Here is a 16,384-nt window from a genome sequence, read left to right as displayed (position 1 = left end):
CATCCATTATGCTCTCTGCAGGAACTATCAAGTTAATTTTTATAGCAGTAAATGAAATTAGTGGCTGCAGGAAAGGAAAGGAAAATTTTAAAAATAAAATGAAATAAAGGAATGCCTGGAGAATGATCTGCAACAACCTAAAATATCCTAATTTAAAAAATGTAGGTATAGTTCATTGGTATGGCAGATCTGATCATCTGGTCAGGTCTTTCAGGTTAACAAGCAAAAAAAGAAAGCTGACTTGTATTCAAAAGCTTGGTTGTTAATTAAGTTCATCTGTTTGATGCAACACTTGAATCGAAAGCATGAGAAATGCTTCATAAACTGGTGTCAGTTAGAAGTGAATAAACAGCAAACTCATTCAATGTATTCAGAGTTTTATAATGAACCAGTCTGTAAAAAGCAGGATGTACCTGACAACCTCCAACTACAAAACTGTGTGGTCTTGTTCCATACTTAACTGACACAATATGATTTATATCTTGGTGCTCTGAATAATGATGGATATGCTCGCCCACTATTGTCACCGTCTTTCACAGACTTATACATTACCATGAAAAAGTATTTGCATCCTTCCTGATTTCTTAGTTTTTGCAATGTTGTTGCACTTATATGTTTCAGATCATCAAACTAATTTTAATATTAGACAAAGATGACCTGAGTAAATTCATCAATTAATTACCCTAATTGCCTCACTCCTCTTATCAGGATTGTTTTAATTCACATTGGAGGGTTTTCAGACTTGGACGGTCTGTTTAACCCTTGTATGGTCTTCATTTTTAGTACATGCTGGTATCCCTTGGGTTGAAGTGACTCAGGGCATTGTTTAGTGTTTTAGTCTAAAATAAAATTTTACTTCGTAAACCATTAACATATATTTTCTTTATCTCATTTTCCAACAGTAGAGAAAACATATGTTTAACTAGAAAATGTATATTCGGAAGAAACTGCAATGTGAATGCTGATAGCTTTCACATTGCTTTTCACCTAAATAGAAAAGTGTAGAACTGATGAAAGCTGACATTTACACAGAAGAAGTTGGAAAGTAGCTGAACAGGTTTAAAATGTACATTTGAGAAAGCTGAGTAATGACAAAAGAAAATTTAGAATCAAAAACATCTTAATGAATATTAAAAGTTCATATTCTTTAAATCACTGAATGACTGAAATGTGGGAGAATTCACTCTAGACAGCTAAATGCTGTAAGTTTAATCATCCAGTCACAAGAGTCATCATCTGATTCCAACTGCCTAGATCTGAACCACCTGTGTGCAGAAGAGAAATCCACCAATGAACAATAAGCTTGAATTTAGCAGGCCAAGCAAAATGCTCTATCCAGTAGGCCTGCACTAACTACTGACATACTATTATTCTGTGGCAAAACCCTGTCAAATCTACCTCGGTGCACCTGTTGAAAAACTGCTTCTTAATCCAAGACTCTAACTCCTGTCAAAATCAGTTTCAAACCACGAGGATCCCGAGGACTTGTTCTACACAACAGTGTGTTCTTTATGTTCCTGCTGTCAAAAATGTGGTCACAGAAGCGATTTAAAAAGTGGGGTCATTCCTGATGTTGAGATAAACTTCTCACTAAAAATACAATGTTTTTTTTTTTTTAGGTATATAACGAAGCTTTATCTAAAGGATGCTTACCCTCAACCATGTATGATACCACTATCACTTTAATCCACAAGCCTGGTAAAGATCCTTTGGAGCCAGGTTCGTACCGACCAATAAGTCTATTGAACGTAGATAATAAAATATTGGCAAAAATTCAGGCTATGCGATTAGAGATAATTCTCCCAACAGTTGTGTCGGAGGATCAAATGGGATTTGTAAAAAATAGACAGTTATTTTTTAATATTAGAAGGCTATTAAATGTTATATATACACATAATATTTATGATCAATCTGAAATACTACTCTCACTAGATGCGAAGAAGGCCTTTGACAGTGTCGAGTGGGATTTCCTCTTCCCGACCCTGTCAAAGTTTGGCATAGGCCCAAATCATATTTCCTTTGTTAAGCTGCTTTACACAAAACCTCAGGCCTCGGTTAACACAAATACGATAATTTCTAGTCCTTTCCTCCTCCACCGCTCTACAAGACAAGGGTGTCCTCTGACCCCATTGCTATTTGCACTTGTCATAGAACCTCTCGCCATGCAATTACGCTCTACAAAGAATTATAAAGGAATAAGGAGATTTGGTGTAGAACATAAGGTGTCTCTCTACGCAGATGATTTGTTGCTATATATCACTGACCCTATTAAACCATTGCCAAAAATTATGAGTTTTAACTGAAGTTGGGAAAATTTCTGGATACAAAATCAACCTAAGAAAAAGCATATTGTTTCCTATTAGTTCTTTAGAAAAGTTAGATAGCACTACATTGACTTCGTTTCCTTTTACCATCTCAAATACCTTGGAATAAATGTAACCCGTGAATTCTCTGGCCTTTTCAAACATAATTTTATTAATTTATACCATCAAACTGAAAAGAACTTGGAAAGACTGTCTAAACTGCCCATCTCGCTTGCTGGCCGAATAAATATCATTAGGATGAGCACTTTACCCAAATTCTTATTTTTGTTTCAATGTATCCCAATATTGATCACAAAAACTTCTTTCAAGAAAATAGACCAGTTAATTTCTCAGTTTATCTGGAACAAAAAGACACCCAGAATAAAGACCAAAGACCCAAGATTACAGGAGGAATGGGGTTGCCTTGCTTTCAGCTCTATTATTGGGCCTGTAACATACGTTGTATGTCATTCTGGGGTGGGGAACATAGACCTGATTGGGAACGGATGGAAAGTATGACTTTTTTCCCTAATACTCTTAAATCTTTGGTTTTTTCAAATTCAGATCCGGGTAAGTATAAATGTAAAAATTCGGTAGTATCCAACTCACTAAAAATTTGGTCTCAGATTAGAAGGCATTTTCATTGGCGTCAATGTTCAATCTTTACACCATTAACTCATAATCAAGCATACACATTGTTCTCAGGATCCACATTCCAGCTATGGACTTCCAAAGGGATACACACAATCAAGGATCTGTTTATTGATAATCTTTTTCCTTCGTTTCAACGACTTCAGCAAAAATTTTCCATAGAAAACAGACTTTTTCAAGTATTTACAAATACGTCATTTTATTAAAGAAACGTTTCCATCCTTTCCGAATGAACCACAAAAACTAGTTTCAGATGATCTGTTCCTGATGAACCCGCTAAAGAAAGGAGCTATTTCCAGGATCTACAACCAACTTTTGCAAATAGTACAACAACTACATTGGACCACTTGAGAAACGCTTGGAGTGAGGAACTGGATACTAACATCACTGAAGATCAATGAACTAAAGCACAAGAACTCATTCACTCCACTTCTGTCTGCTGCAGGCACGGACTACTACAATTTAAGGTCCTGCATAGGCTCCATTTGTCTAAACTGAAGGTTTCAAGGATGTTTCCAGGGGTGAACTCAAGATGTGATCGATGTGACCAGAATTCTGCCTCATTGTCACATACGTCTCCTCCCAGACCCAGTAATGGCACTTGTTGGTGCAGCTACAGTTAAATACTTAAATAACAAACAAATTCATGTTTTGAGTTTTATAGCACTGCTTGCAAGACGCCTTATACTTCTAAATTGGAAAAATAACCCCTCCCCAACTCACTCTGCTTGAAATGATGCATTGTGTAGACACAATGTATCATTTACAGCTGGAGAAAGTTAAGTTTTCACTGAGAGATAATGTTAAACACTTTTACCTAATTTGGCAACCTTTTATAGATTACTTCAATAAGTAAACTGGGAGGGAAGGCCTCCTCCCATATCTGCTCCAAGTTTATATATATTGGTCTGGGCAGGTGTATTGTTCTTTTGGGGGGGGGTTTGTTTTGTTTTGTTGTTTGTTTGTTTGTTTTTTCTTCTCTCTTTCCCCTTTTTTTTCTTCTTTTTTTCTTTCCTCCTTTGTATATACTCATTTAGGTATATAAATATGTATGTATAGATATAGAGATGTGATGGTTAATATAAAAAAGAATAATTAAAAAAAAGAAAAGAGCAAATTCACTTTAAAAAAAAATACAATGTTTTTCTATGGGTCAGTTAGAAGGTTATCCCTGTACTTTGAGCAATACAGTTTAAAAATTTTATATCGCTGAACTTTAAAAGACACACTGTTGGAAAGAGAACAACAGTGGCTACGTTTTGAGGGTAAAATGATGGATGTAGAGCAAACACTGTGGACACAGCAACAGTTGAAACAGAAGACTCTGCCAAGATTTAATATTAATCTTGGCAGTGACAGACAGAGCTCATTAAGCAGGCAGGTGTGAGCCTGGTTGCTATAGAGCAGGGGTCGGCAACCCTAGGCACGCGTGCTACAGCTGGCACTCGAAGTCTTAACTGATGGCACGGCCATAGCTGGACTGGCCATCGAGCATACCGGGCATTTGCTCGGTGGGTCGATGATTTTTTTTCTTTTTGTAACGGTATAAACAATGAAAGGTGGTGGATTGGCCAGATGTTGGCCGGGGTGTAAAAATAACTCAGTTGTTTGGTGGTAGCTATGGCAGCTTCCACAGATTCAGTAACAACAAGTGGTGGAGGCCAGCAGGTGGATGAGAGAAAGGGGAGGCAGGAGGAGGAGAGACCCGAGGCGGCCGCCAGTCCGAGTGTCAGGTGAACTGAACTTCAGGTAAGAAGTTATGACCTGCAGTCTATCTGAGTCAGATATGAACCAAGTTTAGGTGGAGTTTATTTTCGTTGTGCTGACTTTTTACAGTCTGTTACAATAACTCGTACTGCGTACTAGCTAGCATGACAGAGTTTATATACTGCTGGGTGGGTGCTTTGATGTTACTGATAGTGAATTTTATTTTATTCATAAGATTAGTTAGTAGAGTTGCCAATCGTCCCGTAAAAAGACGGAATCGTCCCGTATTCAGAGGAAATATTACGCTTATCTGGCTTATGATAGGAAAAATGAATTGAGACTGTGTCTTTATTAACATTATTACATGTACCAACCATTGTCAGCTTTGTTTTGAGAAGCTACTGTCCCAGTTTGTATGAAGTAAGTAGTCCTGCAGCCATTGTGGCCTTCTGACACATCTAATACCACCTGTGTTCCTTGGTTTCTCTCAGCAGCTCCTCCTTCTGGCTTCATTGTATAAATTTACACGTTCAGTTTTTTCTACTTTCAATTACTTTAATTGCTTCTTTGAGAAGAATAAGGGCTGTTTATGGGGCAGTCAAATGATTGCCTCGTGTGACACCAAAGAAAGCGTAATGCCAATGAAATATTTAATAATCAGCTACCTGCAGTTATAACAGTACCCAAGTGTACTTTGCAAAATATGTTTGTTTGTTTTTATTCACACAGGCTTCCGTACCATATACGCAAAGAGTAAATTAGTAAAGGTAAAGATGAAGATGAATGTGATTTCTGAGGGTAATCACAAGATTTAGCTCTAAGATTATCTATAATCTCTGACCTTCAGTTTTCTAGCCACTTCCACATGGTTGTCATAGACGAGGACATCGGCAATGAGGTTCTCCCTCTCCTTGGAGAAGGACAACTGTCCCTCTGTGACATGTGGCTCAACAATTACCTTCAGCAGAGTGTGAGGACACCTGGTCCCATCCCACACCTGGGAAAATAAAAAAACATGATATAGGTAATGAGCACGACACACATTTTTGACCTGATAAAAGCACAGAAACATGCAGGTGATGCTCATCTAGTCATCTGTCACTCTAATTTTGCAGCATTTTGCAGCCCGTACAGTCTCAAAAAGCTCTATGCCTGAATACAAACATGGTGCCTAAAAAGCAGAAGCAATATCACGCTGTATTGGAATAGAATCATGAAAGAATCACAAAGCCTGAACAGCTATTTGAAAACAGGCATTACTAAATGGAACAGAGAAAGATTATGCATGGTGAGTTGTCACTGGCCTCTTACAACATTAAGGTTCTGGATTTGAAGGTTCTGGTCAGGTGGCACCAACACATGATCCCAAGACTACAAGGATGCAAGTATTCTTCCACCAATTGTCACTTTTGGTGTCTGAGTGAATCACCACATTCCACTGACAGTTTTGATCTTCTTTTTGATGAGGTTTTCTTTTCTTTATCAAATAGCCTGCTATAATTTGAAAAACATATTTTCCTGATTGTATGTGTTGTTGCATAACAAAAGACTCTAGAAGTGGGTGAGAGCTGATTGGCAAGAGCCTGGCGTTTACTGCCAAATCCTATTCAAATTTATCTCCCCCATCACTGGCAGGAAACCAGTCACCACTTACAGCGTAGCTTCTGTTCTCAAACCTGAGGTGTAAAGTAAAACACATCAGTAGCAAAACAAAACACATGAGATCTCTTCCCAGTTGAAGCCACAAGATTACGGATGTTAATTCACGTGGAAAACAAAGGTTAACAAATTCTTTCAAAAACATTCACATGGCATTGAAAAGTGCTTTTCTTCAGGTTTCTTACCCTCAACAAGGTGCAGGTGGTATCAACAGGGGCCTTGGCCAGCAGCTGGCAGGTCAGGTCAAAGTAAGCTTTGGGCTGAACAGCAGACAGTGGGACTGTGCTGGTAACTGAGGCGAAGAGAGCCTGACTGGCAGCCCAGGATCGTAGCTCCTCCACCGTCCGCTGGTCGTCTGGGTCAAAGTGGAATGAACGGCTGGATGTCCGCGGTTCGACCGGTGCACCTTTCACCCCATCAAATGTCACCACAGAAAAACCAAAGGTGTTGACCAGCGTGATGGACTTGTTGAAAACTTGAGCCTGTGTAGACAGATGTAGAATTATTTATTACATTTCACATGAATAAAGATTATTCATCAATACATTAATATTACTATTTATTAATAGAGGTGATTTTGCAATATTTAATTCTCACCTGAAAATTTACAAATCAGTAGGGCAAAATATAGATACTAAACACACTAAGGCTACGTTCACACTGCAGGTCTTAATGCTCAATTCCGATTTTTTGATCAAATCCGATTTTTTTGTCTCCTCGTCCACACTACAAATAAAATGCGACAGCAAACGCGCTCTAGTGTGAACGCTCAAAGCGGCCCGCATGCGCAAAAGAAGATGTCACACACAACGCGCTCTGTTTAGACCAAGAACAAACAGTATTGTTTGTTAAGTGCGCATGCGCCAACCAGCGTGCAGCCTGTTACAGTCGCTCCTGCTTTTCTCTTAGTTTAGCTCTTTTTTCTTACGTATTCTTTTTTTTTTCTGACTTGTATTTTCCTCCGTTTTCTATCTCTTACTCAATCATGTGGATTGAGAGAGTTTTTGTTCTTCTGGTGGCCGTGGAACTGTTACTTTTATCATGGAACGGGACCGCGGCACATCTCCTACACGCACGGACTGTTTACTCCAGAGATCAGCTGATCGCCCTGATGCCGGCCGGCTCGCTGGCCAGGCCCGCAGAAGTGCCCGCAGAAGTACCAGCTGAAATTTGGAGGAAAACACATCGGGGATGCAGAGGTCAAGGACAGAAGAGAAGAAAAAAGGTGACGGTGAGACAGCGGAGGCTCGAAGCGAGGAGGAGGTTTAAACCGTGTCTGCCGTCTATCGTGATGGGAAATGTGCGATCGTTGGCAAGTAAAATCGACGAGCTCTCAGCACTGGTACGGAGTCAGAGGGAATACCGAGAGTGTAGCCTGATGTGTTTCACCGAATCATGGCTGCACCAGGTCATTCCCGATGAGAATGCTTCCGTGGAAGGCTTCCACACTGTTCGGGCGGACAGGGACAGCATCGCTAGCGGTAAGCGTAAAGGAGGTGGGCTTGCTGTTTTAGTTAACAACCGGTGGTGTAACCCTGCTAACATAACAATCAAAGAAAGGATTTGTTGCCCGGACACTGAACTGTGTGCTGTTGGACTCAGGCCGTATTATTTACCCAGGGAATTCTCTCACGTCATCTTGGTGGCTGTTTATGTTCCCCCCTCTGCTAACCCCACAGCTGCATGTGACACTATCCACTCTGCCATAGCTCGGCTACAGACTCAGCACCCGAGTGCCTTTATTGTGATCTCGGGTGACTTCAACCATGTATCACTGGACAATACACTACCAACATTCAAACAATATGTGGACTGTCCCACCAGGGGAGAGAAAACTTTAGACTTACTGTATGCTAACGTCAAGGATGCATACAGCTCCTCCTCCCTCCCCCCACTTGGTAGGTCAGATCATAACCTGATTCACCTCACCCCCCGCTATGTGCCAATTGTGAGGAGGGAACCTGTGACCACCAGGACTGTTAGGAGGTGGTCAGAGGAGGCAATAGCGGAACTACAGGGCTGTTTCGAGGTGACCGACTGGGAAACACTCTGTGAGCCTCACGCCGAGGACATCAATGGGCTTACTGAGTGTATCACAGACTACATAACTTTCTGCACCGACTCCATTGTTCCAGCTCAGACTGTTCATTGTTACCCAAATAACAAGCCGTGGGTGACTAAGGACATCAAAGCCCTCCTCAACAACAAGAAGAGGGCTTTCAGAGGGGGCAACAAAGAGGAGGTGAGGAAGGTCCAGGTGTTACTAAAGGACAAGATCAGAGAGGCTAAGGACAATTACAGGAGGAAGCTGGAGTGGAAACTCCAGCAGAACAGCATGAGAGAGGTGTGGAGGGGCATGAAGACCATCACTGGATTCAGGCCAACCAACAGCAGGGGAGCTGAGGGAGGTGAGAATAGAGCCGACGAGTTGAATCTGTTTTTCAATAGATTCGACACCACAGTGTCTGCTCCCACCCCCACAACCTCACCTGCAGTCAGCCTGGAATCCAGAGCCACACCACTGTGCCAGCCTCTCTCTTCACATGTTGCCTCCTGTGAGATTCCTGACACCCCTCCCCCACCCATCACCTTCACTCAATACCAGGTTGAGATGCAAATGAGGAGACTTCACTCAGGCAAGTCTGCTGGACCAGACGGAGTGAGTCCCCTCGTCCTCAAGGCCTGTGCCCCCCAGCTGTGTGGAGTCTTTCATAAACTGTTTATGCTGAGTCTGAGTCTGCAGAGGGTCCCGGTGATGTGGAAGACATCATGCCTCGTCCCTGTACCAAAGACGCCTCGTCCCAGTGGCCCCCAGGATTACAGGCCCGTGGCACTGACCTCCCACATCATGAAGACCCTGGAAAGGCTCATCCTGGACCAGCTGCGACCCATAGTAAGACCACATCTGGATCCCCTTCAGTTCGCTTATCAGCCTCGTCTCGGAACTGAGGACGCCATCATCTACCTGCTCAATCGTGTCTACACCCATCTGGACCAGCCGGCGAGCACTGTGAGGGTCATGTTTTTTGACTTTTCCAGTGCTTTCAACACCATCAGGCCGACCCTCCTGGGTGATAAGTTAGCAGCGATGCAGGTGGATGCTTCTCTGGTGTCCTGGATTGTTGATTACCTGACAGGAAGACCACAATATGTACGTCTCCCACAGTGTGTGTCTGACAAGGTGATTAGCAACACAGGGGCACCACAGGGGACTGTCCTCTCCCCCTTCCTCTTCACCCTCTACACCACAGACTTCAGCCACTGCACAGAGACCTGCCATCTTCAGAAGTTTTCTGATGACTCTGCGGTGGTTGGATGCATCAGCAGGGATGATGAGACAGAGTACCGGGCTGTGGTCGACTCCTTTGTCACGTGGTGTGAGCAGAATCATCTGCAGCTCAACGTGGCAAAGACCAAGGAACTGATCGTGGACTTCAGGAAGACCAGGAAACACTTGACCCCTGTTTCAATCCAGGGGGTCAGTGTTGACATTGTGGAGGACTATAAATACCTTGGAGTACACATTGACAATAAACTGGACTGGGCTAAAAACACCACAGCACTTTACAGGAAGGGCCAGAGTCGTCTCTATTTTTTGAGGCGACTGAGGTCCTTCAACATCTGCCAGAAAATGCTGAGGATTTTCTATGAGTCTGTGGTGGCCAGTGCGATCCTCTATGCTGTTGCATGCTGGGGGAGCAGGCTGAGGGTCGCAGATGCCAACAGACTTAATAAACTGATCCGTAAGGCCAGCAATGTTGTGGGGATGGAGCTGGACTCCCTCAAGGTGGTGTCGGAGAGGCGGATGCTGTCCAAGATAAAGACAATGTTGGATAACACCTCCCACCCACTCCATGACATGTTGGTCAGTCACAGGAGCTCGTTCAGTGAGAGACTGAGATTACCGAAAAGCACCACTGAACGACACAGGAAATCATTCCTGCCTGTGGCCATCTCCCTGTACAACGCATCCACTTAACACACTGTTTGCTGCTACAACTACACATGTTTCTTTTCCAAATATTTATTTATAAGTGACTTATGTATGTATGTATGTATGTATGTATGTATGTATGTATGTATATATATATATATATTGTACTATTCTTAGTTAGCGTATTGTCTGTCTTGTCTTAATGTTGGTTTAAAATGGAGCACTGTAACAAAAAATAATTTCCCCCAGGGATCAATAAAGTATTCTGATTCTGATTCTGATTCTGATTGCCGTTAATATAAAGACTTCGGACTTTACGTTTCCCAATTTTTGCTTTAAGTTATTTTGTTATTTACATAATAATGTAAATAACCTAATAATGATCCTTATTGCTGTTTAAGAGAGGAGCGGTGCTTCAAAGGATAGCTGCAGATTTCTGTCAGAATCTGCAGATTATACAGTACAAATAAAATGTTTACGTTGTCTTCCCAACAGTTTCACTGACATCTACACTGGATGGCTAGGAAGCGTTCGCGATGTCTTCTCGGGCGCTGATAATTGGCTTCAGTCTTGTGTCAGTGACGTAAAAGGCGGATTTAATGCGACTTGACCGTTCAAACAGCAGTCGCTTTCTAAAACATCGGATATGTATCGGATTCAGTACCACATACGAAAGTGACCCAGATCGGATTTGAAAATATCGGATTTGCGCCGTTCACACTGTCATAGTATGATCGGATATGGGTCGCATAGGGTCAAAAAAATCGGATTTGATGCGCTTTCGCCTGCAGTGTGAACGTAGCCTAAATGCACTCTGCAGTCTTGCACCTTAACTCTGTGCATGCGAACAATGTCTCCATTCCGAAAGATTTTGGGATGGTCCTCCAGTTTCTCACAGAAGATGGTGCAGCCAATCTTTTCATTAGAGTGGTCAGTAATCTTCAGGCTAGAGCAGAAATCTGTGAAAAGAGAACTTTATGATATCAGAAAAAAGTGTCTAGTCTACCATAAAAACAATTCAACTGTTTCAGAGACTAGGACAGTAAGCACCAACACTTGTCTTCTTCACCTGTCCCTCCTGAACCTTCCTCCTCAGTGTGTCAAATGTTAAGCTATTCCTTGGGCTTTTTTGGTAATGATACTTCTAATGCAACCTGGCTTTAGCTTTGGAGGCCAAGCTCAGTGAACTGAAGACACAGCTCGACACCTGTGAAAATCCTGTAGCTAGCCAGGTACCTGTAGTAGGTGCAAGCGAAAGCAGTTTAGCTACAGTTTAGCTACTGTCCCCAACAGATTGTCCCAAATAACTGGGAAATCAGACTGGCTGAATGACTGTGAGTAGGAAGGGAAACTATTAAACAGAAGCCCGAAAAGGTTGATTCTGTTCATCTGGACGTAGTGTTTTCAGTAGGAGAAATGTTTCGTCACTCATCCAAGTGACTTTTTCAGTGTCAGCTGACTGCAGGTTTCCCCAATCTTATAAACAGTACATTTTAACAATGACTGAAACCAGCCCACTGATGAACAATGGGCTGGGAGGTCAGTTCCCTGATCATTAATACGCAAATTCTAATGATCACTGATCAAGAACCATTGATCAATGGTCATGAGTACCATTCACAGAGGGTAAAGTAAAGGGAAAGACCATCTCTGAATCGAGGAGGGGGTCTAAGGGTACATTTTTCACCATCTTACAATGCTGTGATTGCAGCCATTCCCCAACTCTCTTTTGGAGAGGAGGCTTCAGCCCCTGCTTTCCATCCAATTGGTTAAAAATAAAATGTTTATTTTTATGTTAATTTTGTTGCACATGAAAACCTTTGTTGTCATTTTTAACTATATTCGATGGCCTCTTGGCTGTCTTGCAACAGTGTCAGCATGGGAATAATCACTGCCAAGAATAGCAATAAAAAATAACTTAATTTGATTTTTTGTGGTTCATTTATTCACTCAATCTTTTTGTGAATTCCTTTGTGCTTTGTGTTCATAAATCATGCCAATACTCAAACCACGAGTATTGATTTCACTCACCTGTAAATAAGCAAGCCTCTATACATGCTACATAAGAGACTTTCTTTAGAAATGGAAGTAATAAAGAACTATGAAAACACTTTAGTGCACATAAAATTGTATTATTTGAAAGTTTTGCATATAGTATCAAAAGTAAAAATAATTATTTTGCAGAAAAATGTCCTCCATCAGTGTTATATTTAGTCTATAACTGACTGCAAAAGTATAGTTTGGATATAATAAAGGCATGAATGAAGATGAATTGATAGAATAAAAGTGGTTTAACTTTAGTTAAAAGTCTTACAGAAAGTTGAGTTTAACATAGTTTGATCCATCTTAAAGTTACGGTGAATTAATAAAGAAAAACCATGACGCCAAAATTCTTTACCTGAAGTTTACAATGGGATGCCAGGGGCTCAAGATCTGAGGGGGTTCTTTTTATGTTTAAATAATTCTTTGAGAGAGACGCAAAAGTGGATGCTCAGAGGGCTTCATAGACAGGTTAGAGTGAATAAGTTCATACAGGACAGCAAACCTGTTTCTGAGCTGCAGATCACGTGGTCGGGGAGATGAAGAGCTTCTGTTTTTAATGCCAGACATTGCCACAAACATCGATAGAAGATGAATGCATTTTTTGACGAAGGCTACTACGGAAACAAATAGCCTGCTGAGTGAAGCTACTTAAGTAGCAACTAGCACAGCTTTATCCACCTTATCTTCTGGTTAAAAGTCCAACTAAACTCTGATATGGGTTCCTTACTGACCTGTACCACGGCTCTTAAAAGGCTGTTTGAAGAACACCACTACACCATACACATTGACAACAGATCCAGCTTTCAAGCTGTCCAGTTTGGCATATGTGTACTTTGGAGCCTTGGCTGAAGAAAGCTGAGGAGAAGCAAAACTGTGTTAAAACACCAATATGAGCATGTTAATATTCAGCCACAGACACGCCGACAGATCATGTCAATTCTGCACTGATAAATTCTGCAACTTAATACATGTCCTGTATTTGAGGTGTTAAATGCTACTACCTACAATTATACAAAAACAAGTATCTGTTCATTTCTGACATCTTCCTTGTGCTCCTTTAATATTTTGTATTATGACTGAAGACAACTGAGCAAGTCCCAGAAGCAGCCACTGTGAACAGCCATCGTTGAACAGAGGGGATGGCTTAAGATGCCAAAAATCCAGACTTTCTGTACAAAATCAGCTTTAGGTTTTAAGGCTTCTGAATATTGTCATTTAGACAATTAAACAATTAACTGTGTAATTTGAGGGGTTTTTTTAAGCATTTTGGCTTTAGCTAAAAATATACTTATTATCATCATCTGCTGATTTGTACATGTTTTAAGCCATTTGTGAAAACAGCAATAGCAAGCTTTAAGGATTGGAACTGACACAAGTTTAGCAATTTCAATTCCATTACAGATATCACTGATCGATTCGATTCCTTATTGATTCACTTATCGATTGTCATTGTGTTCTCATTAACTGACCAAGAATTTCAAGGAATTGGAATACTGAGAACCGGTTTTCTGCAAGACCCGGTTCACTTCCAATCCCTAGCAAGCAGTTATTCAAAGCTCGATTTTTAAAGGCTTAAAGAAGCTGTTAAACAATGACAAATAGGCAGACACAAAAGTCTGGGGACATCCCAATTCACGGAAGGGTATGTTAGGACAGCCCTTAAATGACATAAAGCATTCTGACAGCTACCAGACCTCCAAGACACACTCCAGCAATCTCTATAACTAAACAGGATACTCATTCTGACCTCAGCAGAGACTGGGGATCTCCTTTTGTTGGCTGTTGGGGATCTGGGGTTAGGAAGCACTGGACGCAACACCTAAAAGGAGACAGGAGAAAGAGGTGAGGTGAGGTGCTTTAGTGATTTTTTTGCCCCCCCCCCCCTACGTTATAAGGCCTTTTGTCAATTTAAGACTAATAAATGTTTAAGATGATTTTGAAGACCTTGTTGGACGTCATCAAAATGGATTTTAATGAACTGTTAACATGACTTTATATGACCTCTATAAAGTTTCCTGTACATCTCCTTGGCAGACATAATGCCATGTGATTTGCAATGCAACAGCATTAAGATATACGGCAAATTTAGAGTCACCAGGTAACCTCAAGTGCATATCTTTGGATTGTAGGAGGACATGCAGAACAGTAGTAGTCACATTAGTAAAGCATGTGTGATTAAATGTTACTTATTAATAACAGCAAATGTAATGTTTTAGTTAAGGGGTCGGCAACCCTAGGCATGCGTGCCACAGTTGGCACGTGAAGGCTTAACTGATGGCACGACCATGGCTGGACTGGCCATCGAGCATACCGGGCATTTGCTGGGTGGCCCGATTTTTTTTTTTTTTGTAACGGTATAAACAATAAAAGGTGGTGGATTGGCCAGATGCTGGCCGGCGTGTTGTTTGGTGGTGGCAACGCAGACCTTCCACAGATTCAGTAAAATTAACAAGTGGTGGAGGCCAGCAGGTGGATGAGGGAGATCGGAGGCAGGAGGAGGAGAGCCCCGAGGCAGCTGCCGGTCCACGTATCAGGTGAACTGAACTTCAGGTAAGAAGTTATGACCTGCAGTCTATCTGTGTCAGATATAAACCAAGTTTAGGTGGAGTTTATTTTCGTTGTGCTGACATTTTACAGTCAGTTACAATAACTCGTACTGCGTACTAGCTAGCATGACGGAGTTTCTATACAGCTGGGTGGGTGCTATGTTGTTACTGATAGTGAATTTTATTTTATTCATAAGGTTAGTTAGTTGAGTTGCCAACCGTCCCGTAAAAAGACGGAATCGTCCCGCATTCAGAGAAATTATTACGCGTTTCGTGTTGAGCTGAGAGGGGACGCAGTTTGTCCTGGACTTCAGCTACAATGAAAAAGACACAAAGCTGGAATTATTCTTTGTCTTTGCTGCACAGCTGCCTCTTCCCCTCTCATTCTCTCCCCTCTCTCTCCTGTTGCTACTGAAACTGATCAATGATCAGCTGATCAGCTTTTCTCTCTTGTTTGTTTATCGCCCACTTTGCGCCAGAAAGAAGATACCGCCAGATGTCGCGCTAAACAACAGCAGCACGTTTAAGCTTGATCAGCTGTTTTTAGAATTTATTTAATATTAATTTCTAGTATCAGCTGATGTTTGCTGGAGCCACAGCTGTAAAGCTGCTGGTCATGATGTTGGTTTGGATATGTGGTGAGAGGGAAACATGAGGATGAAACCAGGAGATGTCCTTACTGGATCATCAGAGCTGAACAGGTGATGGAGAAACAGGTTTACCTTTTAGGTGACATGAATGAGTTGAAGGGAAGTTATGAACTGTTTCTGAGAGACAAATAACACCAGGATCCTTTTCTAAGTAGCTGACAGCTGGTAACTGTGCAGGGGCGGGTCTAGCAAAGTTTTGCCAGGGGGCCAGGTAGGGCATTAACGGGGAAAGGGGGGCACAAAGAAATACTTTTCTTTCTTATTCTCATTTAAAATGTTATTAAATAATTATCTGAAGCTTACAACCAAAGTTTTTATCTGATGTAAAATGTAGAGAAATCATACATATACCAACAAGACTGTACATCCCTGTCACAACAGTGTTTGTTTTCATTCAAAGGCTTTATGGGTTTTTTTTTCTTACATTTTATTTTTGCATTTAAATTAAACATAACATGCTTATACAAAATCAACCAAGAACAATTACTGTTTTTAACATTTGTGAACTTATAAGCATGAAAGGAGAAAAAAAAGAAAGGAAAAAAGAAGAAAAAGAAGAGGAAGAAAAAAACAAAAAAAAACAAAACAAAATAATTCACGCGGAGTGTGAGGCATGAATTATGAGCAGTTATTTTTTTAAGAATTCTAGAAATGGTTGCCAAATCATACAAAAACTCGCCAGTTTCCCCTCTCTATCAAATCTTATCTGCTCCACCCTGGCCACAGACACCATCTCATTAAGCCACCTGTTAAAACACGGGGCCGAAGAAGACCGCCACTGTAAAAGAATAAGTTTCTTTGCAGCCAGCATACCCATTGTAATTATCTGTTTTTGTGAAAAGGAAAAAGATTCGACTGATGCAAATGATCCAAGTATAGCCAATGTACCAT

The 16,384-nt window shown here is 41.2% G+C and overlaps 1 protein-coding gene across 5 annotated transcripts in view; it reads right to left on the bottom strand.

Annotated features, from left to right (window-relative positions):
- Window positions 1-16,384, bottom strand: part of pot1 (protection of telomeres 1 homolog) — a 61,942-nt gene that overhangs the window by 22,476 nt on the left and 23,082 nt on the right. For all 5 annotated transcript variants that reach the window (XM_085462716.1, XM_085462717.1, XM_085462718.1 and 2 more), the window contains exons 6-10: window positions 14,045-14,116; window positions 13,029-13,152; window positions 11,083-11,213; window positions 6,506-6,802; window positions 5,503-5,658 (exon numbers count right to left, since the gene is read on the bottom strand). In XM_085462716.1, the coding sequence (XP_085318842.1) occupies window positions 5,503-5,658; window positions 6,506-6,802; window positions 11,083-11,213; window positions 13,029-13,152; window positions 14,045-14,116 (780 nt within the window). The remainder of the gene's footprint in view (window positions 1-5,502; window positions 5,659-6,505; window positions 6,803-11,082; window positions 11,214-13,028; window positions 13,153-14,044; window positions 14,117-16,384) is intronic.

Source organism: Copadichromis virginalis, linkage group LG7 (assembly GCF_057382275.1).
Source record: "Copadichromis virginalis isolate Kocher_CV1m ecotype Utaka linkage group LG7, C_Virginalis_male_GT1.1, whole genome shotgun sequence".
In the NCBI taxonomy this organism is placed as follows: Eukaryota; Metazoa; Chordata; class Actinopteri; order Cichliformes; family Cichlidae; genus Copadichromis; species Copadichromis virginalis.
The sequence above is the reverse complement of the archived record's forward strand: the minus strand, read 5'-3'. Positions and strand labels throughout refer to the sequence as shown.